This window comes from Agelaius tricolor, unplaced genomic scaffold (assembly GCF_023055355.1).
Source record: "Agelaius tricolor isolate 1412-34295 unplaced genomic scaffold, bAgeTri1.0.p SCAF_38, whole genome shotgun sequence".
NCBI lineage: Eukaryota > Metazoa > Chordata > Aves > Passeriformes > Icteridae > Agelaius > Agelaius tricolor.
In genome coordinates, this window is record NW_027269298.1 from 2,265,488 (window position 1) to 2,287,567 (window position 22,080).

General features: G+C 48.7%; 5 protein-coding genes and 4 non-coding genes across 19 annotated transcripts; 6 read left to right on the forward strand and 3 right to left on the reverse strand.

Annotated features, from left to right (window-relative positions):
• Positions 1-383: 383 nt before the first annotated feature.
• Positions 384-3,461, reverse strand: SURF6 (surfeit 6). Its single transcript, XM_071454072.1, has 4 exons — positions 2,915-3,461; positions 2,307-2,522; positions 1,641-1,732; positions 384-1,196 (listed from the first exon to the last, which is right to left on the reverse strand). The coding sequence occupies exons 1-4, from the start codon at positions 3,006-3,008 to the stop codon at positions 525-527; spliced, it is 1,074 nt and encodes a 357-aa protein (XP_071310173.1). The 5' UTR covers positions 3,009-3,461; the 3' UTR covers positions 384-524.
• Positions 3,462-3,555: 94 nt separating this feature from the next.
• MED22 (mediator complex subunit 22) lies at positions 3,556-9,723 on the reverse strand. 8 transcript variants are annotated; one of them, XM_071454082.1, is made up of 6 exons: positions 9,545-9,721; positions 9,020-9,100; positions 8,548-8,756; positions 8,306-8,367; positions 8,155-8,209; positions 3,556-5,010 (listed from the first exon to the last, which is right to left on the reverse strand). In XM_071454082.1, exons 1-6 carry the CDS (start codon positions 9,665-9,667, stop codon positions 4,818-4,820), a joined length of 723 nt encoding a protein of 240 aa, XP_071310183.1. In that variant the 5' UTR covers positions 9,668-9,721; the 3' UTR covers positions 3,556-4,817. The 8 variants fall into 8 exon arrangements, with proteins under 8 accessions (XP_071310183.1, XP_071310182.1, XP_071310186.1 ...); XM_071454081.1 differs by having other exon boundaries at positions 3,556-5,016; XM_071454087.1 differs by lacking the exon at positions 8,306-8,367 and having other exon boundaries at positions 4,868-5,010.
• Positions 9,724-9,770: 47 nt separating this feature from the next.
• On the forward strand, positions 9,771-13,611 carry RPL7A (ribosomal protein L7a). Of its 3 annotated transcripts, none has more exons than XM_071454077.1 (8): positions 9,771-9,809; positions 10,335-10,455; positions 10,720-10,869; positions 11,592-11,732; positions 12,068-12,147; positions 12,453-12,583; positions 12,947-13,016; positions 13,453-13,611. In XM_071454077.1, the coding sequence occupies exons 1-8, from the start codon at positions 9,807-9,809 to the stop codon at positions 13,555-13,557; spliced, it is 801 nt and encodes a 266-aa protein (XP_071310178.1). In that variant the 5' UTR covers positions 9,771-9,806; the 3' UTR covers positions 13,558-13,611. The 3 variants fall into 3 exon arrangements, with proteins under 3 accessions (XP_071310178.1, XP_071310180.1, XP_071310179.1); XM_071454079.1 differs by lacking the exon at positions 9,771-9,809 and adding an exon at positions 9,825-9,898; XM_071454078.1 differs by lacking the exon at positions 9,771-9,809 and having other exon boundaries at positions 11,578-11,732.
• Positions 10,579-10,651, forward strand: LOC139603473 (small nucleolar RNA SNORD24). Its single transcript, XR_011683687.1, has one exon. It is a non-coding gene; the product is annotated as a small nucleolar RNA SNORD24 (small nucleolar RNA).
• LOC139603474 (small nucleolar RNA SNORD24) lies at positions 11,456-11,520 on the forward strand. Its single transcript, XR_011683688.1, has one exon. It is a non-coding gene; the product is annotated as a small nucleolar RNA SNORD24 (small nucleolar RNA).
• Positions 11,832-11,909, forward strand: LOC139603472 (small nucleolar RNA SNORD36). The gene has a single exon (XR_011683686.1). It is a non-coding gene; the product is annotated as a small nucleolar RNA SNORD36 (small nucleolar RNA).
• LOC139603468 (small nucleolar RNA SNORD36) lies at positions 12,305-12,378 on the forward strand. Its single transcript, XR_011683682.1, has one exon. It is a non-coding gene; the product is annotated as a small nucleolar RNA SNORD36 (small nucleolar RNA).
• A 569-nt stretch (positions 13,612-14,180) lies between the features above and the next one.
• Positions 14,181-18,982, reverse strand: SURF1 (SURF1 cytochrome c oxidase assembly factor). 2 transcript variants are annotated; one of them, XM_071454073.1, is made up of 9 exons: positions 18,836-18,982; positions 18,262-18,343; positions 18,015-18,142; positions 17,574-17,656; positions 16,543-16,734; positions 15,979-16,051; positions 15,447-15,609; positions 14,824-14,905; positions 14,181-14,641 (listed from the first exon to the last, which is right to left on the reverse strand). In XM_071454073.1, exons 1-9 carry the CDS (start codon positions 18,920-18,922, stop codon positions 14,575-14,577), a joined length of 957 nt encoding a protein of 318 aa, XP_071310174.1. In that variant the 5' UTR covers positions 18,923-18,982; the 3' UTR covers positions 14,181-14,574. The 2 variants fall into 2 exon arrangements, with proteins under 2 accessions (XP_071310174.1, XP_071310176.1); XM_071454075.1 differs by having other exon boundaries at positions 14,789-14,905; positions 18,836-18,981.
• On the forward strand, positions 18,982-22,073 carry SURF2 (surfeit 2). The gene is made up of 6 exons (XM_071454080.1): positions 18,982-19,120; positions 19,545-19,699; positions 19,924-20,027; positions 20,438-20,629; positions 21,173-21,324; positions 21,969-22,073. The coding sequence occupies exons 1-6, from the start codon at positions 19,013-19,015 to the stop codon at positions 22,050-22,052; spliced, it is 795 nt and encodes a 264-aa protein (XP_071310181.1). The 5' UTR covers positions 18,982-19,012; the 3' UTR covers positions 22,053-22,073.
• Positions 22,074-22,080: the final 7 nt, after the last annotated feature.

Below are 22,080 nucleotides of genomic sequence, written 5' to 3' on the forward strand. Positions count from 1 at the left end.
CAATAATAAATCCATGCAGGTGTACATGTGTGTTTATGTCTATCTTGACCTAATGCTGATAAAACATAACTTATAAAAGAACAGCACTGCCTAAAATTGAAAATTATTTCCAGTTTTCTTGTGGTGAGGAGGATAAATATACCCAAGATGCACTCCTTCTTTTCAAAGGTATTGTCCAAGTTCACATAAGCAAAGGTTTTACAACACCTGCAGTATCTTTGTGTTGAGATGAATCCCATGTTTGGGCTTTTTGCCTTTTTGTTTCCTCCTTCCCATTCCCAGGGGATGCAAAGACACTGTGCTGCCCATCAGAGGAAGTGACAGCAACTGACATTTCCCCTTTAGAAAAAGAATAATTCCTATTAGAAATCAGCCAGAAGGTGTTTCTTTAGGATAAAAAACTTTATTAACAAACATACAACTGTTTTTTTTAGTACAATGAGGCTGGGAAGCTGTGGCCTGGGACAGTGGCAGCCCCATGTGACAAACCCTGGAACCCCAGTGCCAGGAGAGCTGCCTCACTCTCAGCTTAACCCAGCTTTTTTCAAGTCCTCTGGCAGAACTCGGCCCTTCTTCCGAGCCCTGGCTTTTTTCTTCTCAATCTTCTCCTTCTTCTTCTTCTGGATGTTCTTCTTGCGCTTGTCCTGCCGCTGCTGCATCTTCTCCACCACCCTCACAGTCCGCTCCTCCCACTGCTTCTTGCGCTGGGCTCTGCGCTTCTCCTTGCGCTTCAGGGCCTCCTTCAGACGCTCCTCATCATCACGGATCTTCACCCCTTCTGCCTTATACAGGGCATTTGTCCACTTTATCTTGGTCTCCAGCTCCTGAGCCTTCTTCTCGTCCTTCTCCTTGAGCTCCTCCAGTTTGTTCTTCCTGGCCTCCAGCCTGCTCAGCAGCTGCTTGTAGTTCTTGCCTGTCAGAGGAGTGATATTGCCTTTCACTGCTTTCCTCTTCTCTTTCTTCTTCTGGATCTTGTTTAACTCATTCTCTTCATGAACTTTAACCCTGTTGAAGACAATGTCAGCTTTGCTCTCCTCCTTTTTGTTTTCTGGCTCTGCTGGTACCTCCTCAGTCTCCTTCTTCTCCATTTTTGCCTTCATCTTCAACTCCTTTCGCCGGCGTTTCTTTCTCTCTCTCTCATACTTCCTTCGCTGTCTCTTCTCCAGCACTGCAGGGGTTAACTCCTTGGCATTATCCTAAGGAGGAGGATGGACATGAATGAGAAGCTTTAAAGGGTTAAAGCAAAAGTAAAAGTGGGCTGTGCCCCAGTTCCTGATTTCAAACTCCTCCTCAGAAGCACCACCTGTGATGTGAAGCTGTGACTCAGCTGTTAGAGACACTAAACACAGTAACAACATTTCAAACCCTTTGCTTTCCCTCAATAGCCTGTAGCTGTTCCCTTGCAGGCTCTCACTACTTTGCTTTTTCCTAAAAATCACCAAAGGCACGTTCTCTTTGAAGCTGGCCACATCTTTTCTCACAGAACACACACAGGTCCCCTGGCAATCACTACAGGCAATTCCTTATGAGCTGGAATCAGCTCAAACCCTGTGAGATCCTGTCCCCACACGCCCTGGGAGGCTGGGGAGGATTTCAGGTGCACAAACACACATATGGATACACATCCAGAGTCCCCATACCTGTCCAGAAGCCTTTTTAATCTTCTCGTGGAGTCTCTGACGCAACAGACTGATTGCAGAAACAGAAGGGGAACTCAGTTCACTTTTACTTCCTGAAAATGAGAGGGAGAAAATAAAAATACTTAAAAAGCAGCACCAGCTAAACAGTAGCACTTTCTCTGGCTATGGGAAAAACTCTGGGAACTCTTTAGATGCTGTGAATGGAACGGAAAATCCAAACAAACCCAGAGTTTCTATTTCATTGGTTTCTTTAGAATTTCCCCTTTCATCATTCAACACTGCCAGCAGTGGCCTGGCATGCCCTGGGGCTGCCTGGCAAGCCAAAGACAAGTACCAAGCTTGTGAAACAGAGAGGCTCAGGACATCTTTTCTCTGTGATCTGGCTTTTCATTGTCATAAAGGAAAGCTGAGCTGGCAGGACAGGGATTGCATCCACGTGTAATTTCCAAAGTTACTCACATGCACAAACCCTCTGCAGTTCAGTTAAACACTGTTTCCAGAGAGCCACCCAGTGGTGATGGCACAAATTCCTGTCCATAGGCAGAAGCTTCTGGGACACATGAAATAAGCAAAGATGTTCCCAATTTAGGCTTTCCAAACTAGACTTGTGTGAAGCAAGAAAAGCAGCCAGTTCAGCCCAGGCCATGGCAAAGCTGAAATTCTTACCTGTAGCCAAATTCTCCTTTCTGTTCTGTGTGCCACCTTGTGGAGATGATTTGCTGGCTTGAGGGGCTGCTTTCTGTCCTGGAGTGGGTTTACTGGTGTTAGAAACATCCTGTTTGCCTGAAGGAGCATTCTTCTTCTCAGTTTGCTTCCTGGGCTTCTTTTTCTTCTGTTTTTTGACCTGTCTGCCAGCATCCTCGGGCTGGCCTGGCTTAGAGACTAGAAAGCAAAAACAAATTACACAAAATAGGACAATGTCACATTTCCACTCATAACATTCAGTTATTACTGAACATTAGTGTTCCAACATTGCAACGGCATAGCTAAATGTTCAAAAATTATACGTTCTAGGATTTATTTAATTAGATCAAACGTCCTCTAAAACCCCAGCTCTCCACATCCATCGCCACAGTGAATGGAGACCACTGACTTCCAGGGCTCCCAGTACAACGTGCGCAACGTGTTCGGGAGCTCCGTGCTTGAGCAGATTGGTTTTTTTGTTAGAAACCGGCACAATCCCGGGCCAATCCCCCGTGGGGGCACGGCTATCGCGCCCAGCCTCCCACAAACCGGCCGGAGAGGACAGAACCGAAGCGTTACAGTTCCAGTACCAAATTTCCTCTTCCGCGACTCCGGGGCGCGCTGCACGCCGGCCCTCCTGGCCAAGCCCTGCAGGTAGGAGTCCTGGGCGGCCAGGCTGGCCATTGCCACCCCGGGTCCCCGAGCTGCCCGGGGACAGCGTGGGGACAGCGTGGGGACAGCGATGCCGCCCTCGCGGAGCCCCGGCAGGCAGGAAGTGATGGATGGAGCGCGCCGGCCGGGAAGTGACGGCAGCGCCGGGCGCACGGAGCGGCCGCGCCGGAGCCGCCCCCGCCGGGGCTGCCCAGGCTCCGCACGGACCGACGGCGTCCGTCGGTCCCGCCAGGGGGGCTCCGGGCTGTCCTGAGGGGCTGCGACCTATTGTATTGCACTAAAACGGATCTTAGAGCGATCCCCGCTCCTCCCAGACGCCTCCCCCGAGCCCCGCGGGCAGCCCCCGGTTCGCCTCCGCCGCAGGTCCCAAACCTTTGTTTGCCAAACCTCCCTTTACTGCAGGACAAAGCCCTGCACCGGGGTGAGGCCGCCAGAGCACGGGCGAGGTTCGTGATGGTTTCTACAGCCCCTGCAGGGAGCGCATCCCCTCCTCGCATGTGCACGCTCATAATTGTGACATTTTCACAAAGCCTCGTGGCTGAAAACACACGCTTTAAAAATTATACAAAACAGTGAGTTTTATTTAATCACCTAGTTACAAAAATAAATGGAATGGAAGAAAAAGAACCAAAAAATAATAGCAAAAATTCACATCCTAAGAAATGAGACATTACAGCAGAAAGCTGGGGAAGCTCAGCTCAGTTGTTGGAATGCCCTGGTGGCTCTGTGGTGCCCCTGACACCGAGCTGTGGTGACACTCTTCAGGTCAGTGGCATCTCCCTTTCAGCTGCACAGCTCGAGCCAAGGCAGAGCCACCACAAAAGGAAAGGACAGGAGATGTGCTGAGCTGCTGAACAGCTGCAGACCAAGCACCAAATGTGTTTCTTTGGAAGGAAACTGAGAGTAATCGAGTATTCCTCACTGCTCTCAAGATTTTTTCATTAGACAAAACTAAAAGCCAGCATAAACAGTGGCTCCATGTTAGCTCAGACTACATTATCAGAAATTTCTGTGTAAACACTGAGGAAGGAATCGACTGACTAAAGCATGACACTGCTTCTCTTTGTGGCTTTGAGCAAGTGGTGTCATTGATCCCTCAGTCTGATCCCTGTCTGCCTGTTCTTCCAGGGGAGGAACACTGCTTTTCCATAGGGGTCTCCTGGGATCTTCCTTCCAAATCAAGAGTTCAAGTTTGTAAAGCATTTTGACAGTGAAGACTGTTGTGTAAAAATACTATAAGACTTTACAGTAGACCAGAGGTTGTCAGATGCCACCCTGAGAGAGCTTTAAAGCAGCCAGAATGTCAATAACCTTGGGAAGCAGAGTAAAAACCCCAGCACAATCACTGCCCCCACATTTGGCTCAAGTTTATCCCAAAGAAATTCAACTCCTAACACTCACATGGAAACAAACTTCTAAGACTTCTAATGAACTCTACACACAACTATCACGTTAAAGCAAACCCGACTCTAATTTGTTATAATGAGATTCACTTTGTGTCTACACATTTCTATCTCTTATGGACAGGAGCACTCCTGGCAAGGTCCTGGCGTGGAGGAAGCGCTGCAGCCATGCAGGGAGCAGAGCCCTGCCAGCACAGCTCCAGTGCCTCCTCCCGGCAGCAGGAGCCGCTTGCTCAGCACAGCAGGAGGAAGCCTTCCAGCAGCGCGGGGCCATGCCCGGCTGAGCCGCGGATCCTGGGCAGGAACGCTCGGCGGGGCCATCCCCGGATGAACCGCGGCCGGCAGCAGCGGATCCTCCTCAGGAATGCTCGGCGGGGCCATCCCCGGATGAACCGCGGCCGGCAGCAGCGGATCCTCTTCAGGAATGCTCGGCGGGGCCCGCCCCGTGCCCGTTGACGTGCGGGTGCGAAGGGGTGGAACTCTGCGAGGTGGCAACGCTCTGCTCGGCTGTGGCGGCTGCCAGGGGCATCGAGAGGCTCTCGGGGGACAGCGTGGCAAAGTCTTGTCTCCAGTAGGCTTCGCACAGTGGGAGATCATTGCTGTCACACAGACTGTAGCTTTCCAGAACAAACAACCCCAGTGAGGAGAGAGCAGGTGCGGTGACAGAGGAGGGGAGGGATGGAAAGGGTGGAGGGAGCAAGACAGAAGCAAAGCATTAAGAAAATGGCAAAAAAAATGCTGGATGTAAGGTCTGTGTTCATGAAATCATCCAAAGTTGTGTGACATTGGCTTTCCCTAAGATACCCTGCCAAGGGCTGGTCCTAAAATCTCTTGGGCCTGGTGAGGATCAGGGCAATTTTAGAGAAGAACTGTGGCTACAAAATAAAACAGAGGCTCAATTCTAGTCCAGACACCCCAAGTCTCTGAAAAGATTTGAGCTGAAGTCCTGGCACCCCCAAATATGCAACTTTTGCTTCTGATGAGTGAGACATGGACTTTACCCACAATTATTTTACTTGGAATTAGACTGCAACCTATGTGAGGAAAAAATAGAAATCCTGCTTTAAATTTTACTTCAGCAAAAAAACCTGCCACAATTGTTTTGGGGCCTGTCCCTGTCACAATAAAGAAGAACCCTATTTGCACCCCTGCCCTTTCAAGAAAGTGCTCCACAGGTTTGGATCTTCCATTGAAGCTTCCCAGTTTGATTATAAAATACTGACAGCTCCTGCCTTTTCCCAAAGAGCCTGAGCTAACAGTGCTTCTAAAAGCAGCTGGCTGGACTCCAACACTGGATGAACCTGCAGTGTGGGAAAATAAGGTTTTTAAACAACTGGCTAATTCTTGCCCATACTCTGAGGAAAACATAATGTGGAAGGGCCAAAACTAAAAAGAAACATGGAAGGAACTGGAACAAAACCAACACAAATCCCAAAGAGAAGAAGGAGCTGCACACACAAGAGACACCCAAGACAAAGTGAGTGCTGGAGCAGAAAGCAGCTTGCATTCAGAGAAAAACAAACCCAGGGGGTCAAGTGATTTTGTTGTTGCAGCTTTATTTACATTTGTAATGTATGGACTGATGCTTAGGGAAATATTTTAAGTATAGAAATATGAGACAGTTCATATTGCACAAACATGAAACATGTGAGATTTAACCCCACACTCAAGACAGCTCCTGTGATCTCAGAGGAGAGAGCAATGGAACACAAATGCGGGTCTGGGGGTTAGGATGAGAGAGGGCAAGCTGGACTTTGCAGTTACCACTTTGGGGAACAAGCACACAAAGCACCAGGTGCAAGCTGAGCTCTTTTCTGGCAGCATCACCCAGCTGGCTTTGCAGAAGTGAGAAGGCAGTAGGTACAGGTTTTATATCTGGGGCTTCTGTAAAATCCCTTGGAAGATCAGTCCCCAACACAGTGAAGCTGGGTTCACTTAACAAAGACCATCAGGACTGAACCAGAACTACAATTCCTGTTCTGTCATAGACCTCAGGCCAGGATTTCCCAGGAGAACCTGACCACAGCATCCACAGCTCATGGCAGGGAGCTGCTCCCCACGTTTCAGCTGTGTCAGAAGCACAACTGCTTCTCCTGCTGCCCCACTCAGAACAGTTCCAGAGCCTAAGCTCCACCCTGAGCTAACACTCCTCAGAAGTCAGGCTCAGTGAGCAGCTCTGCACAGCCCAGGAGCACTGGCCAGCCTGCTGCTCTGTCCTGGGAGGGCTCCTCAGGGTGTGGAAGGGACTTCACTACTCCCCTGAGGCACCCAGCCAGACTGAGGGCAGAGGGACAGCTCTAGAAAATTACATGATCACAGGGCAGGAAAACAAAGATTCCTTCAGGACAATCTTCTTGGGTTTAGTGTCAAGGACCTGCTTTTGGGTCTCATCAAAAGCCCCATCAAAAGCACATAAAAAGCCTGGCAAACACCTGACCCTACAACTGACCAGGCATTCCCAGGACAGCAAGGAACTCCCCTTGGGGGCAAACAGGCTGTTGTGTTGAGAGCCACTGAAACATGGCTGTGACATAACAGAAACCCTTCCCCCCACATTAGACAATAAGATTTCATTTAAAAAATTGCAGTATTCTAATTATAAAAGGACTTTGAGTAAATCACTGTTTCTGTATTTACACAGACACAATTTCTTTGGTGCAGAAAAAGACAGGAAAGAGCACAGGAAGGGAGGAAGTGCTAAAAGCAAATGACCAAGTGCTACACCATAAAGTGTCAGATCACAGCTCTGCAGAGTGCCAGGTTTCCTCACCTCATGACCCATAAGAAAGAGCAGGAAGGCAAATCCATCTGATGTACACCAACATTTGTGCTTCCATGTTAGTTCTGCCAGCAAGGGTTGCTCTATGTGGCACCTGGGGCCAGGCAGGTGAACAGACCACGCCAGCATGGCCAGAACCCCTCAGTGCAAAAGTGAGAGTGACCAGCACACAGTGGTGGCAGTTTGGGGACAGGGTGAGGGAAGCACACCTGGCACATGTGGGGCACTCTCATCCCACACCACATCCCTCTGGATAAGCTCACTGCTATGTCATGGACCTATCAGCACCTGCACAGGTGCTTGGGTTTGTGATCGTCACAACCTCCTCAACAAACTGAATAAAGTTTGAAAAATAACTCTAAGTTTTTACCTCTAAGCTGTGTAATATTATTATCTTTTTACTCTTAAAATACATATATTACTCACAAACAATGGCCTTACTTTCAAAGATATTGAGCAATTTAGTTGACTTAGCTAGGGTTATAGGCATTCAGCATTCTTAGAAAAATGGAAAAGGCAAACATAGAAAATCTGGTCAGTAAAATTTTAAGTAAGTTTTTTTAAAGTTAAGTGTTTGTTTAAAAGCCCTAGAATTATTGCACTGACTTCACTTAGCTTGGAAAGTGCAGTCAAAATAACCAGGTTTACATTTGTTTTCTTCTGCTTTCATTTACTGCATCATTAACTAGAAGTGCTGGAGTGCATGACAAAAAAAATAAAAAATAAAGTGTCTGAATTCTCTAAAGTCTGCTTGCTAAATAAGAGGCTTTTAAAAATATTACAAATCCCACAAACAAATCAGTAATAAGTCATTCCTTAGAAAATCCTATCACAATACTTCATAATTCAATGAAACTGAGCAAGTCTTTTTGCTCCTTGCAAATGTTGACCCCAGGAGGACTGGAGGCAGCTGGGGGCAGTGGACTGTGAAGGAAAAGGCACAATGTGTGACCAGGTCACTTGTGAAAGGACTCACCACCAAGGTGAGGTGACACCAGCTGGCATCAGGACCCAGCTCAGCAGGCTGGTCTCTGCAAGGAGAGAGCCAGAGGCTCCTTCAGAGGGATTTCCCCCAAGGAAATTCATCTTCTTTTCTAATGATTACAACAGAAGCCTAAGGAAATTACCTATCAAACCTGGGATGCTGTGAACATCTCCTTCACCAGTATGTTTAAACCCTGTAGGGTATCTACAAGGAAAAGGCAGTTGCTTTAGTTGAAGAAATAAAGTTTGACCTAATTAAAAGTAGGACTGAAAATTTTTGGGGAACATTCTCAACACCTATACTCTAAGGGCTATTTGATAGTCTGGACTAACTACCCCAAAAAGGCCTGGAGTTGTAAGGCAGAGTCCACTGCCCTATTTGTACCTGGAAGAGTAATATTCTTCTTCTAGCTCGTACAGGTCAATGGAGATCTCATCCCTCAGGGCAATCAGCTTCTTGTCACACTCCTCCTGCAGGCTCCTCAGCTGCTGGTTGCGCTGGTTGATGGCCTCGTTCACAGAGGGGAAATCGTTGAGGATCAAGAACTGCTTCAGGTCAGACACAAGTTTCATCAGGGACTCACCAGCTCGGACCTTGCAGTAGCAAGAAAAATCACACATCAGAACAGGGCTCTCTGCTCCAGTTCCATCATCTCCCAAGCTGCTCCTTCAGCCCAAACTTTGGATAAAAGCTCCCACAATGTGAGAATTCTGACAGAATTCTGACCCAGTCTTCCCAAACATGAAGTTACTCTCCTGGCAGCAGTCCTTGGGAGTGTTATAAAGATCCAAAAAAGAACCCAACAGCTCCTGCAGGATGTGCTGCCCACAGGTCTGAACAGTACAGTGCTACTCACAATATTTGCAGCTCTGACGTGCATCTCGTAGTTATCTTGTTCACCCTGGGTTGCTCGAGCAACTTGAGTTTCATCCTCAATCTAAAGAGAAAAGTACACAAATCCACCTCTACATACTTAAAATTCAAATAGACAACGACTATATTATAAGGTACAATATATGGGTATATATACACGGATATGTGTGTGGATTTCCTACAGATGTGGATACGTGTTTGAATTTCCTACAGATGTGAAATGAGATCACACATTATGTATATGAAATTTACATCTGTACGTGAATTACAGTTCAATTCACACAATGACCAAGGCCAGGTGGAACAGGGCTTGCAGCAACCTGGAGACGCCTGAAGGCGTCTCTGCGCATTGTAGGGAATGGAACGAGACAATCTTTAAGGTCCCTTTAAAGCCTTTAACATTCAGAGATTCTACGGAAGGCTCTCCCTTCACAGCCCCTTCTTCCTCGCGTACCCCCGCCCTTCTCCGCTTAGCACCCGGGGGGGCGGCCAGCCCGCTCAGGCCCACCTTGGCCGTCTTGATGATCTCGGTGAAGTTGTCCATGATGGATTTGACATCGTCCTTGAGGCGTTTGTTGTAGGACTGCAGCAGGGTCTCCTTGCTCTGCGGCAGCACCCGGGGCTGCGCCATGGCCGCACCCTCCCTTCCCGGCCCCGGCCCCGGCCCCGGCCCCGGCCCCGGCCCCGCCCTCCCGCGCTCTCGCGAGATCTCGCTCGCCGTAGATATCTCCCGGCATGCCTAGCTCTTCCTTTCTCTCCCGCCGCCCAAGATGGTGAGTGATGGCGGCGGCGCGGGGGGACCGGGGCCATCCGCCGCCATCTGCGGCCTCCCGCCGTCATCCGCCGCCGCCGATGGGCTATGGTAGCGTTGCGAGGGTGCTCAGCTGGCGGGAGAGGCGGTGGAGGCGGTGGAGCGGCGTTTCGTGCCCGATTTGCGGTGATGGGGGAAGGCCGCGGATGGGCCTGGCAGCCCGGGCCGGGAGCCTGCGGCTGCTGCGGGCTCGGGCAGCCCGGCTGGGGCGCGGGGCCGTCCCGGTGGTCAGAAACGGGCCGTGGGGGTATCTCGGCTGCTCTCGGGGAAGAGATCATCACCTTCATTTTAATCCTTTTCCCTCTCGGTGTGGTTTATAAACCTTGTAAACGTAAAGCAAAGGATTTCCTCTTTCTGGGAGAGCATGGGAGGCCGCCATGCTGCTGAAATGCCTGGGAAAACAAATGCATTTCTAGGGTGAGCTGGTAGTTCCCAAGCATGCAAGTTTCGGAGGCAAAAGAAGGCAGAGTACGTTTCTTTCTTGCAGCCGAAAGGAAAGAAGGCCAAGGGCAAGAAGGTGGCACCGGCCCCTGCTGTAGTCAAGAAGCAGGAGGCCAAGAAGGTTGTCAATCCCCTCTTTGAGAAGAGGCCCAAGAACTTTGGCATCGGTGAGTAAGTGGATATTTGGGATAGTTGCTCCCATGGCTTTTTTCCTGTTCAGTGAACAGATGCCTAAGTTATAAACATTAAAAACCACTGCAGACTTTGTGCAGTGCTGCTCTCATCCAAGGCGCAGATGATGTGAAAGAATATTTGCTATCTGAGTGGTTGTGCTGACACATCACCACCAAGATCACTGATGCTCCTGTACCTTTCCCGTGCTGCTGCTCTGGATTTGGGGCAGCCCTGAGCTAAAGGCTGTGTTTTTTTAGGACAGGATATCCAGCCCAAGCGTGACCTCACCCGGTTTGTGAAATGGCCACGCTACATTCGGCTGCAGCGCCAGAGGTCCATCCTCTACAAACGCCTCAAGGTGCCTCCTGCCATCAACCAGTTCACCCAGGCCTTGGACCGCCAGACAGGTGAGGATGTGCCCCACGAGGTTCTCTTGGCTTGGGTTGTAAATGGGATGTGCAAAGAAACCAAAAAGAGCCTTAACAAAGCTAAACTGGGCTGTGACTGTGGAACTGTTTTAGGGAGGCTTTAATAGCAACCAGAGTGGTGTCAAAATCAATTTGCTGGTTTAAATCTTGGATTGCTGCTGTGTAGCCTGAAAAGGGATTTAGAAAATACTAAAGCTCTATTTACTGACCCAAACCCTGCATTAAATCTTAACTGTGATTCCATTCTTCCAGCTTGATGTAGACCTACCCAGGGTGGTATGAACAGATTGCTTGAGACATCTGTGGGAGCGCAGGTTTTGGGGGAAAACTGGCACTGTAGGAAGAAGGGATTTAGGGGTCTTCTGTGAATGCAAAAAGCTTTGGACCTGTGTAGAATAATTCTTCCTCATAAATGCTCCTTACTTTAAAAGAGCCATGCAGCACCTCTAACCATAATTGCTGTGGGGGTTCACAGGCATTTCCTCATCCAGACAGTCAAGGAGCTGTCAGGGCCATCAGAGCTGCATGCAAACAGGGGCTCTCAGGGTGCTCTTCTCCTGGACTGTGCAGATGATGATCATTTTTGCTGTGAAAAAAAATGTGATGCCAACCACCAAGATCGCTGATGCACTGCAGTGTTTTTAAAAAAGAGTGCTTAAATTTTCAGGTCATGCAACTAATTAGTAGGTGTTCTCTTCCAGCAACGCAGCTTCTGAAGCTGGCACACAAATACAGGCCTGAAAATAAGCAAGAGAAGAAGCAGAGACTGCTGGCTCGTGCTGAGCAGAAAGCTGCAGGAAAGGGAGATGCTCCAACCAAGCGGCCGCCAGTCCTCCGAGCAGGTAACTTTGTACCTGAGCTGCTGGAACATGGGAGTGTGGCACTTTGGCAGAGAGAAAACTGATGGAGAGTTGGTTCTTCAGCCAGCCTTGGACAAGCTATGGCAATGATGTTATGAATTTCTTCACCTGAGCTCAAAGTGAAGAGCAAAATAGACGAGCTTTTTAACCCTGAGCTTTAGCAAATTGTCCATGAAATATCTTTGTGCCACTGATGTTTTTGTAAAGGTTTTGTAACTTCCATAGTGATGCTGTGCTATGGAATCAGAGTTGGCTTGTAAGAAAGCTCTGAAAATGGACTGAGAGGAATCAAAGCTTATCTAGAATTTGTTTTTCAGGTATCAATACTGTCACAACTCTGGTGGAGAACAAGAAAGCTCAGCTTGTCGTTATTGCCCATGATGTAGACCCCATTGAGGTGAGCATGTTACAGGCTGCCTGTGTAATTGGGGTTAGAAATGGGTTTTAGGACAAATTGCATGAAAGAGAATGCACCAAAAAAAAATACACTTTTGCCAGAACTGGATGCTTGTGCATATTTGTAGTTGTCCTGGTTGGACAGTGAGGCTGGGCCCTTGCAATGATGTTTTGAATTTCTTCACCTGAAGCAGCAGTGAAGAGCAAAACGAGCTTTTTAACACTGAGCAATTGGCACAGCCCAGGCTGACAGGCAGCACAAGGGGATGTTCCCCCTCAGCTGCTCAGCTCTCCTTTCCCTTCCAGCTGGTGGTTTTCCTGCCAGCCCTGTGCCGCAAGATGGGGGTCCCCTACTGCATCATCAAGGGCAAAGCCAGGCTGGGCAGGCTGGTCCACAGGAAGACCTGCACCTCCGTGGCCTTCACCCAGGTTAACCCGTAAGTGTTCTGGGAGCTCGCTTGATTTGTCTTGTGGAAAAAGCAAACTGCCCTAAACAGGCTCTAGGCAGGTGGGTAGCAAACTTGGGTCTGTCTGAAATGGTAAAATATAAATGCCACCTCTGTAGTGTCTGATAAAAATGTCTCTATCAAATCCTGAAGGTGCAGATTATTTTGGTTTACCAAAAAAGGTGGTTACTCTAAAATCCAAGCAGTGCAGATTGAGTGTTAATCATTTATAAGTGATGCTTTTGCTTAACCTGAAAAATTGGGTTGTCAGTAGAGGCTCTCAAATTCTATGGCAAAATATTTATGGAAAATGTTAAATCAAGGCTCTAAAGGAACTAAAACTCTCATCAACAGGGAGGATAAGGGAGCCCTTGCAAAGCTGGTGGAGGCTGTGAAGACCAACTACAATGACAGATATGATGAGGTAAGATTCTGTGTGCTGCTGGCCTTGTCTTTGTACACTGTTAACATTCCCAGAAGGGAGAAATGGGTCACAGTGACATCAGTTTATACTTGGGTGTGTTACACCGAGGTTTGCTTACAATGTACTCAGAGTCTCTACCTGAGGATGGGGTAAAATGAAAGCTGCCACCAGGTTAGAAGTAAACAGCAACCCTAGGGAAGGATTGTAGAGAGGGCAGCAGCTTTTGCTACCTAAACTCCATATCCCAAATCCAGGATTTATGGCATAGCTGAATCCAACATCCCTCATTGGGAAAGACTTAAAGCTTTTCTCTTTGCTGCCCCAAAATGTAGTGCAATGCTTGAAATGTGCAGGACTTTTAGTTGAGGGAGCTCTTCCCCTTGTGCAGAATTGAGTGCCACAGTGAGGTCTCTAACCTGTTGTCCCTTCCTTGCAGATCCGTCGTCACTGGGGCGGGAATGTCCTGGGTCCAAAGTCAGTGGCTCGCATTGCCAAGCTGGAAAAGGCAAAGGCTAAAGAGCTGGCTACAAAGCTGGGCTGAAGATGAACTGCACTGCACCATGTTCTCTGTACATAATAAACCCCAGCTGTTTCAGTGGTCTCTGTTCATGGGAGTGTTCTAGGCACAGTGGCATTGCTGTATTTCTGTGTTTTGCATCCAGTGACAGAATAGTGCTGGGCAGAACCAGCTGAAGGGTTATTGCTGGTTAGAGCTGGTTATTACTTACCTTGGAGTAACTTTACTCTCTCTTGAACACACAGCCCAGCAGCTCAGCTGCACATGGGATTTTGAAGTTGACTGGGCTGGGCTAGTTCTGGCTTTAAGGCTGGCTTGGTTTTGCAAATCTACATTGGAAATAGCTTTTGATTTCTCCTTACTTAGGACTGGGTTACAGTATGGGTTACACACAGTGGTACAGCCTTCCACACCTGCAGTGCCCCTTGCAGTGAGGGCAGGCTGAGGGGGAAGAATCAGGAGTTTCCTGAGTGCTGACTTGGTCTGGTGGCACTGTGGATGAAGGCTACCAAGGCTCCAGCTGTGGCAGTTGCTTGTTTTTGCCAGCCCTCATCTTGCAAAGCCACAGGCTGCCTTCCCCAGCTAGACCTGAGTGTCCACAGTAACCTCTAATTCATCTTTGCTACTGTTCCATGTATGATGCATGATGCAAGTCACAAGGCAAAGACCTGAAGGCCTTTATTTATCTGCTGAATCTGCTGTGAGCCATTCCTGACTTTAGGAAGGACTTGCTGCAAATAGGCTGATTGACAAAATCCTCTGGATCTGTCTTAAGGGAAAAAAAAAATGGAGTTAGAATGTAGCTTACAACCAACCAGGATAGAAAAATGTATTTTTGTGGTTACTACTGAAGTTCACTTCTCCCACACTGGTGGGAGTTCAGTTTGCAGGGATTGCTTCAAGTCTGTTTGCAGCTTGATAATTTGTTTGCTCAAACTGCTCTGGAATTCCAGGTTCTTCAGTTATTTAGGACTCATCAGGCTCCTGTCATCCATAAAAGTCTGCTCTTGACTGTAGCACAGAGATGTTTCTTCCTTCCCCTCACAGAGGTACCTTCTGTATAAATTTCTTGTACCACAAGAAGGAAGTTGCAGCACACAAGCCGTACCTGTGAGAGAATCACACGTTGGCAACTTTCCAGGGTGGACTGGGCCTCCCTAAGACAGCTGCAATAACTTGGCACAAACTATTTAGGTTAAGACTGGCCTTTTGTAGCTCAAGAGCTCCTCCAGAGGAGCCCAGGCAGGCCCCTTACCAGGTGACAATGTACTGCATGTGCTGCTCCCTTACCAGGTGACAATGTACTGCATGTGCTCGTTCCTCAGGCTCACCCTGGTCTGGCCCCCGATGGGCCCCCCTGGGACTGTGCTTCCTGTGGGGACAACACAGCCAAATTAAATCCTTCCCTGCACAGCGTGGAGCTGCACTGAGTGTAAGAGGGGTAGAAAGTGATCAATCTGGTGGATATGCTGTTCTCACTCAGCCAGTGGGGTTCCCAAGTTCATAGAATCACAGAGTAGTTTGGGTTGGAAGGGAAGGGACCTTAAAACTTACCTCATTCTACCCCCTGCCATGGGCAGGGACACCTTCCTCTATCCCAGGTTGCTCCAAGCCCTGTCCAACCGGGCCTGGGACACTTCCAGGGATCCAGGGGCAGCCACAGCTGCTCTGGGCACCCTGTGCAGGGCCCTCTCACCCTCACAGGGAAAAATTCCTTCCCAATATCCCATATAACCAGTTGAAGCCACACCCCTTGTCCTATCTCTGATGCTCCTGACAAAGTCCTTTTCCAGCTCTCTTGTAGGCTCCTGTCACCTTCAGTAGAGGGCTGGCAGAGCACAGAAGAGAACTGAGGGGGAAAGGGAGGGAGGGTGATGTAAATTGGACGTGGGCTGGGCCCCTCTGTGACTTACTGAAATCTGCATCGATGAAGATGGGCTCAGCACCCGTCACCTTGGCCATGGCCTCCAGGTCCCGGTAGTGCCAGCGGTTTTGTTCAATGTTGTTTTCAGGCACAAAGGGTTTCCTTTTTTCTGTTAACCTCACCACCCCTGTGAGATCAATCTCATCTTCAATCTGAGGAGAAGTGCAGGAAGAAAAAAAGAATGTTTCAAGATTGATTTCGTATTCTGACACGTTTCCTGTCAGGAAAATGTGGCACTTGAGGGGTCTGAGCATAAATGAAGTGGTTTTTCCCCACAGTGGGGCAGTGCTGTAACACAGCAGGGAAAAAAGCAGAACAACAGCTCCTTGTTTGTAAAACACATTATTTACTTAACAAAAAGGTGGGAATTAAAGGTTTGTTGTCTTTGAAAATTGCAATGACTAATTAAATCACCTCCCATGATGCTGAACATAGCTCCTGCCTTTCTGGATTAGTGAGTGGTGCCTCTGGGTAACCAAAGGGCACAAAGTAACACCCCCCATTCCCTGGATCCCCCTTACCTGTCCCTTCTGCCTGGTCTCTGGTTTCAATTTGTTCTTGGGCACAAATCCTCGGTTGACTAAAATCGTGACCCTAGAGTTACATAAAGAAGCACTACTCAGGAGTGAAAGGGAATTTAATCCTGCTGCTGCCTAGAACTAAAGACCAAAGAAAGAAGCAACCCACGTGTTTGCTGCCACTTTTGCTGTCACCTGAACGCACATTATAAAGGAATTTAAATACAATTTCAAATGGAGCCTCGATGATGTCATAGACTAAGAGATACCTTTTAAGGCAGGGAATTATAGGTTGGATATTAGGAAGAAGTTTTTTACAGAAAGGGTGATAAAGTTCTGGAATGGTCTGCCTGGGGAGGTGGTGGAGTCATCATCCCTGGATGTGTTTGAGAAAAGACTGGATGTGGAGCTGGGTGCCAGGGTTTAGTTGAGGTGTTGGGGCTGGGCTTGATGATCTTTAGTGATTCTGTGCATTCTGTGAGTGAGAGATACCAACCCAACCACCAGGACTCAGATTTTCCAGGGAGCAGTGAGTGCTCCCGTGGAGCAGGGCCCTCCTGGACTCACCCCAGCTCTGTGCAGTAGAAGGGGGTGATGACGTTGGCTCCGTTCTCCGGGTGGGACGAGATCCTGCCGGCCTCGCGTGCCTCACGCTCGGGGTCCAGCAGGGAGCGGGGCAGGAGGTACAGCTCCTTGGAGTGGTCAAAACGGCCCCGCACCCGCACGGGTCTGTACTCCAACTCCTTCAGTTCCATGGGGCTGCACGGAACAGGAGGAAAACAAAATCACAGCTGTGCTGGGTCTGTACTCCAACTCCTTCAGTTCCATGGGGCTGCACGGAACAGGAGGAAAACAAAATCACAGCTGTGCTAGGTGACTTCAATCAGGAGATTTTATTGCGGGGTTCTCCTTTTTCCTAATGGTTCACTCTGCATGGAGTCTGTTGGCAAACAGAGGCAGAAGACAAACAGTCATGGAATATGGCTTAATGTATTTCAACTGTCCCAGAGAATCAAATAGAGATGATCAGGAGCATCCAGGGAGAAGTTGTTTTCCACAATATCTGCAACCCAGGTATCACAGAGCAGGTGGACTCACTGCCCCTGCATCCAGCCAAGGGAAGCGTTTCTTTCCCATCCTACACCATGAAATCCAACAACTGAGCCCTTCTGAGAGTTGTGCCAGGTGACCAAGTAACCCTAAAAATCTCTCTCACATCTGACACAACTGCTCCACATGTCCTGCTGTTGCTCCAAGACTCCCTGTTGCAGTAAAAATTCCTTTGGGACACCACAGACACCCAAGTCCTCTCTCCCCAGTGGGATTAAAAATGCCATGTATTACATCCCACATTCTCTCCTGAACAGAGATTCATCCTTCCCCATGCATTTAGAGTATCCCACAGGAAAGAACTGACATATCCTTTTACTAAAAATAAATAAATTATCAGGATCTCTTTCTAATTTGCTGGCACATCCCAATTGCCATTGCATCCCTTCATTTTCATGCAGGTCAGTTCAGCACAAGCTCATTAGTGCACAGTCCATATCTAATATTCCCAGTGCTCTGTAGACAACAAACCATCCCTGTTTCCATACTCTAATGTCAGAGGGATGGGGTCTGCTCTGATTCTTGATGCCAGCTGTGCAATCAAATCTAATTTCCACTTGCGCCGCTGAACCTGGAAATAAACAAACACAAAAGTAACTCCTTAGGGTAGAACAGAGCAATGTGACAACCCCAGCAAGTCTTAAAACCTTGGTCATAATTTTCTCATCAGATCTGGTCTAAATCAGGGTAATTGGAGATATGAAAATAGAGGCTACTGAATTTAATTTGAGAAAATATTTATACTAAAATAAAAGTGTAAAAAAAAAAGGCTTCCTTTAAAGACTTACAAGTGGACACTTGGAAAACAAGAAATGTAAAATAACAGCATATCTTTAACCTGCCTGTTGTCTGAACGAGATCAAATAGATGGAAAAACTTGACAGTCCTTAAGTGCTCATTTTTTGAAAAAATGAAATATTTATTTGTACCTGCCATGTGCCGAGACCAAACGTGGTGAGAGGGACGAGCAGAAGGCCCCATTTCAGCAAGGCATCCTCTCCAGATTTGCCAGCAGCTGCTGTAGAACTTTGTGGTCTGCAGAACCTCAAACAAACATCTACAGAAAACCAGAATGAGGAACAGGATTCAGAGAAGAGATGCTAAATTCCTGCAGGAAATACTACATCTTGGTACTAGGGTGAAACAGGGCAGAAGCCCAGACAAATATTTTCTTACCTTTAGTCTTTTGAACCAGACCAGAAGCTCCCTTAGTTAGAGGACATCCAAAAAATGTTCTTCTGATCAAGCACTGTGATGCCTACACAGAATAAGAAAGATCCTTTGTAATGTTGCTGCTTTATAAACCTTGTATTTAGGTGATATCAGCGATTGATGATTGTGTGAAATATTTTTTTATCCATTGATTTAAATCTCAAATAAACAACTGCCTGTGAAACACTATGGGTTAGGCTATAATTGAAATGAAATAAGGTAAAATTTCCGTTACAGAGCTGCCTATAGCAGAGCAATGAAGTTCTATCTATGCTATCAGCAAACACACAACAGCTTAATCTATTCTTGACAGAAACAAGGGCCTACAGGGGACAGGATCAGGGAGCTGAAACAGGGGACAGGATGAGGGGACTGGATCAGGGGACAGGAAAATGGGACAGGAGGAGGGAATAGGATCAAGGGACTGGATCAGGATGAGGGGACAGAATGAGGGAACTGGATCAGGAGACTGGATCAAGGGACAGGATGAAGAGACTGGATCAGGGGACAGGATCGAAGGACAGGATCAGCGGCTTACCCGTCCCGGCCCCGCTGCCCCGAGGCTCCCCGGGCCCCGCCGCTCCCTCAGCAGCCTGGGCCCCGCTCGCAGCACCAGCGCGGCCATGGCAGCCCCGGCCCGGCCCGGCCCGGCCCCGCTGCCCCCGCCCTGCCCGCGGCCCGGAACGGGAAACGCGCCCGGGCCCGGCCCCTCGCGATGGCGGCGCCGGGCCCGGGCGGCGGCGCGGCCGTGCCGGAGGTGCCCGAGGCGGAGCGGCTCTTCCTGAGGCAGCACCCGCTGCTCAGCCCCGCGGGGCCGGGCAAGGTGCGGCCGTGTGAGGGCTGTGAGGGCTGGGGGGCACCGTCAGGGTCCTGAGGGGATGGGTCCATGATGGGCACGGCACCGCGTGGTTCCCGATGGGCTCAGCCCCAGCCAGCTCCTGCCCGAGGGGTTTGTCCAGCGCTGGTCTGTCCTGCAGAGCGCTGGTCTGGTCTGTCCTGCCCTCCCCAGCCCGGGAATGGATACGGGAAGGGTGATCAGACACTGGAAGGGGCTGCTCAGGGAGGTGGTGGAGCCCCCATGCCTGGAGAAGTACTGGACGTGGCACTGAGTGCCATGGTGTGGTTGACAAGGTGGGGATCGGTCATAGGTTGGACTCGATGATCTCAGAAGTTCTTTCCAACCGAATGGATTCTGAGATTCAGTGGGATAAACCCCTGGGTTTCTTGAGCATTAATGTGTTTTTCAGGTGAGGTGCAGGCTGACAGGACATGAGCTGCCCTGTCGTCTGTCGGAGCTGCAGGCTTACACCAGCGGCAAGAAGTACCAGCGGCTCATAAAGGCAGCCAGAGAGTTCGACTATGGCACGTTTGAGCCCCACATAGTGCCCAGCACGAAGAATTTGTACGTATTCTCCCTCCTGTGTGTTGTGCTTTACACTTTGTTCAATCTCAGACATAAAGTGGTTGGGCTTTACAAAGTTCTTAGGTCTTTATGGATTTGAGGAGACTGGGAAAGGCTTTATAAAGTATTTATCAACTTTGAGCAACTTGCAGTGCTTGTAAATGAAAAGTTCTGAAGTCACAGCACACTTTAACTCTGTTGCTTGTCCTTTCTGTGTCTCTCAGACACCAGCTGTTCTGCAAACTCACCCTCAGACACATCAACAAGCTTCCAGAGCACGTCCTGCGTCACGTCCAAGGGAAACGCTACCAGAAGGCCCTGAAAATGTGTAAGTAGCTTTTCTGAAGCTATACCAGGCAGCCTTTCTTTCCTGAGCTGTTGAGATTCCAGCCTCTCTCTGAAGTGGGTGGGATGGCTTTGTTTAAATTGACAGCAGTGTGTTACTATGTGTCCTCCTCAGCTAGGAAGGAAGGTCTCAGATGTAGGGGGCAATTGGCTTCTAGCAAATACCTTGGAACATCCTTCCTTAAGAGGATCAGCTCTGAAACTCCCCGAGGGAGTGATTCATGTGTCCAGCACAACCTGTGTTAACATCTTCCCTGGTCCATAGTGTCACTGTAGATGTATATTTTGAGCATGCTGGACTTTGGAGTTGCATTTCCTACAAGCTTGAGCTGGGAATGAGAGGACTTAGGGGCTGGGTCCAGCTGATCAGTGCTGCCTGACCCTCTCTCTTAGATGAGGAATGCCAAAGGGAAGGAGTGGAGTACGTCCCTGCCTGCCTGAGACAGAAGAAGCAGCGGGCACAGCACCCTGATGACCAAACAAATGGGAGCAAGCAGGGTCACAGGAAAGAGGAGTTCTGGGAACCAAAGTCCAGCGAGGAGGATGGAGAGGACACAGACGACAGCATGAGTGACCTGTACCCACGTGAGTGAGAACCTTGGTGTCATCCATGTCCTCGAGGGAGTTGCTTGTTTAATTGTCTCCTGGTTTCTTTACACTGCTGCCTGATGCTGGTGTGCCAGAGGCACCTGACTTCATCCAGCTGGGAGTCCTTGGGTTTTGGAAAAGCTTACCTTCACCAAATAAGAAATAATTAATGCTAATAATGAGTTGGATCATGCAAGGTCTGAGGGAAGGGATACAAGATCTTCTGAGATTTGCTGTTTTAGGAGTCTCCACCTTTCCATATTTCTCAGCAAATCCTTGACAGAAGGTGGTCAGGCTGTTCTCCTGACTTAGATGTGGAGGTGCAAATCCATCTTGTAACACATGGCAGCACCTGTGCTGACATTCCCAGAATGGGAACAGAAAGAGCACCAAGGCACATTTCCAAAAACACCACCAGCATGTTTATTTCCTAAGTATTTCAGTAGTGACACGTGGTGACTGGAAGCAGCTTTAAAGCAAAGTGAGGGGAGGCAGAGCCTGTGTGCACAGGGAACTGATTTTGAGCTGAATCTTTTTTAGCTGCGCTCTTCCCAGAAAAAAACCCACCAGCTGCAGAGAGCACAAAGGGCAGCGATGACTTTGTGACAGACAGCGAGGACGATGGCACCAAGCAGAACGGAGAGCACGGGGCAAGGAGGGACAGCAGCAGAGCAGCTGGCAAGAGAGGAAAGGTGGGAGTCATGCAGTGCCTGCAGCAGCAGGGGGTGTGGAGCTGGGATCCCAGCCTGTAGGTGTGCCAGCTATTCCTGTCTGGGAGCCAGCAGAAGGTGCAAAGCTGTTCAGAATAGATTTTTCCCTGTGTGCCAGACAGTGACTTGCATTCTGAGGTGTGAATTCCTGCCATATTTATGGCAATATTTATCCTGGCTGGGGTAGTGAGGGATGTTCCTGCCTGTACAAAGAGCTCATCTAGGGTGGGATCCTGCCCCACACCATTGTAAAAGGAAAGCTGATTTGTGTCCTGTGGGTTCTGTAATTGTTCTTCAAATACACAAAAAAATTTAACTGTTTTGCAGTCACAGAGTCCCTCTAGACCATTTTCCTGCCACTTCTGAGGCACTGCCTTACTATATAAATGTGTCAGAAAGTTAAGGCTGGATAAAGTTAGGATTCATTGCTGCAGGGAGCCTGTCAGTTTGTACCTAATGAAACCATCAGCAAGGGCTGCTGAGCTGCAGGATCCTGGCTCCATGAGCAGACTTGGGCTCATTCTGGCTGTTGAAGGAGATCACACTCAGTTTCTGTTTAAGCTGTCTCAGGCAAGGCTTGATCTGCATGTTGGAAATAAGCTGATTAACTTTTTTTTCCCCTACAGAAACAGACAGGCCCTTTAAAGAAGAAATTCAAAAGCCATCATCGAAAACCCAAAAACTTCAAGAAAGCAACCAATGGGAAATAAATTTTATGATAAATACCTGGACTGAAGT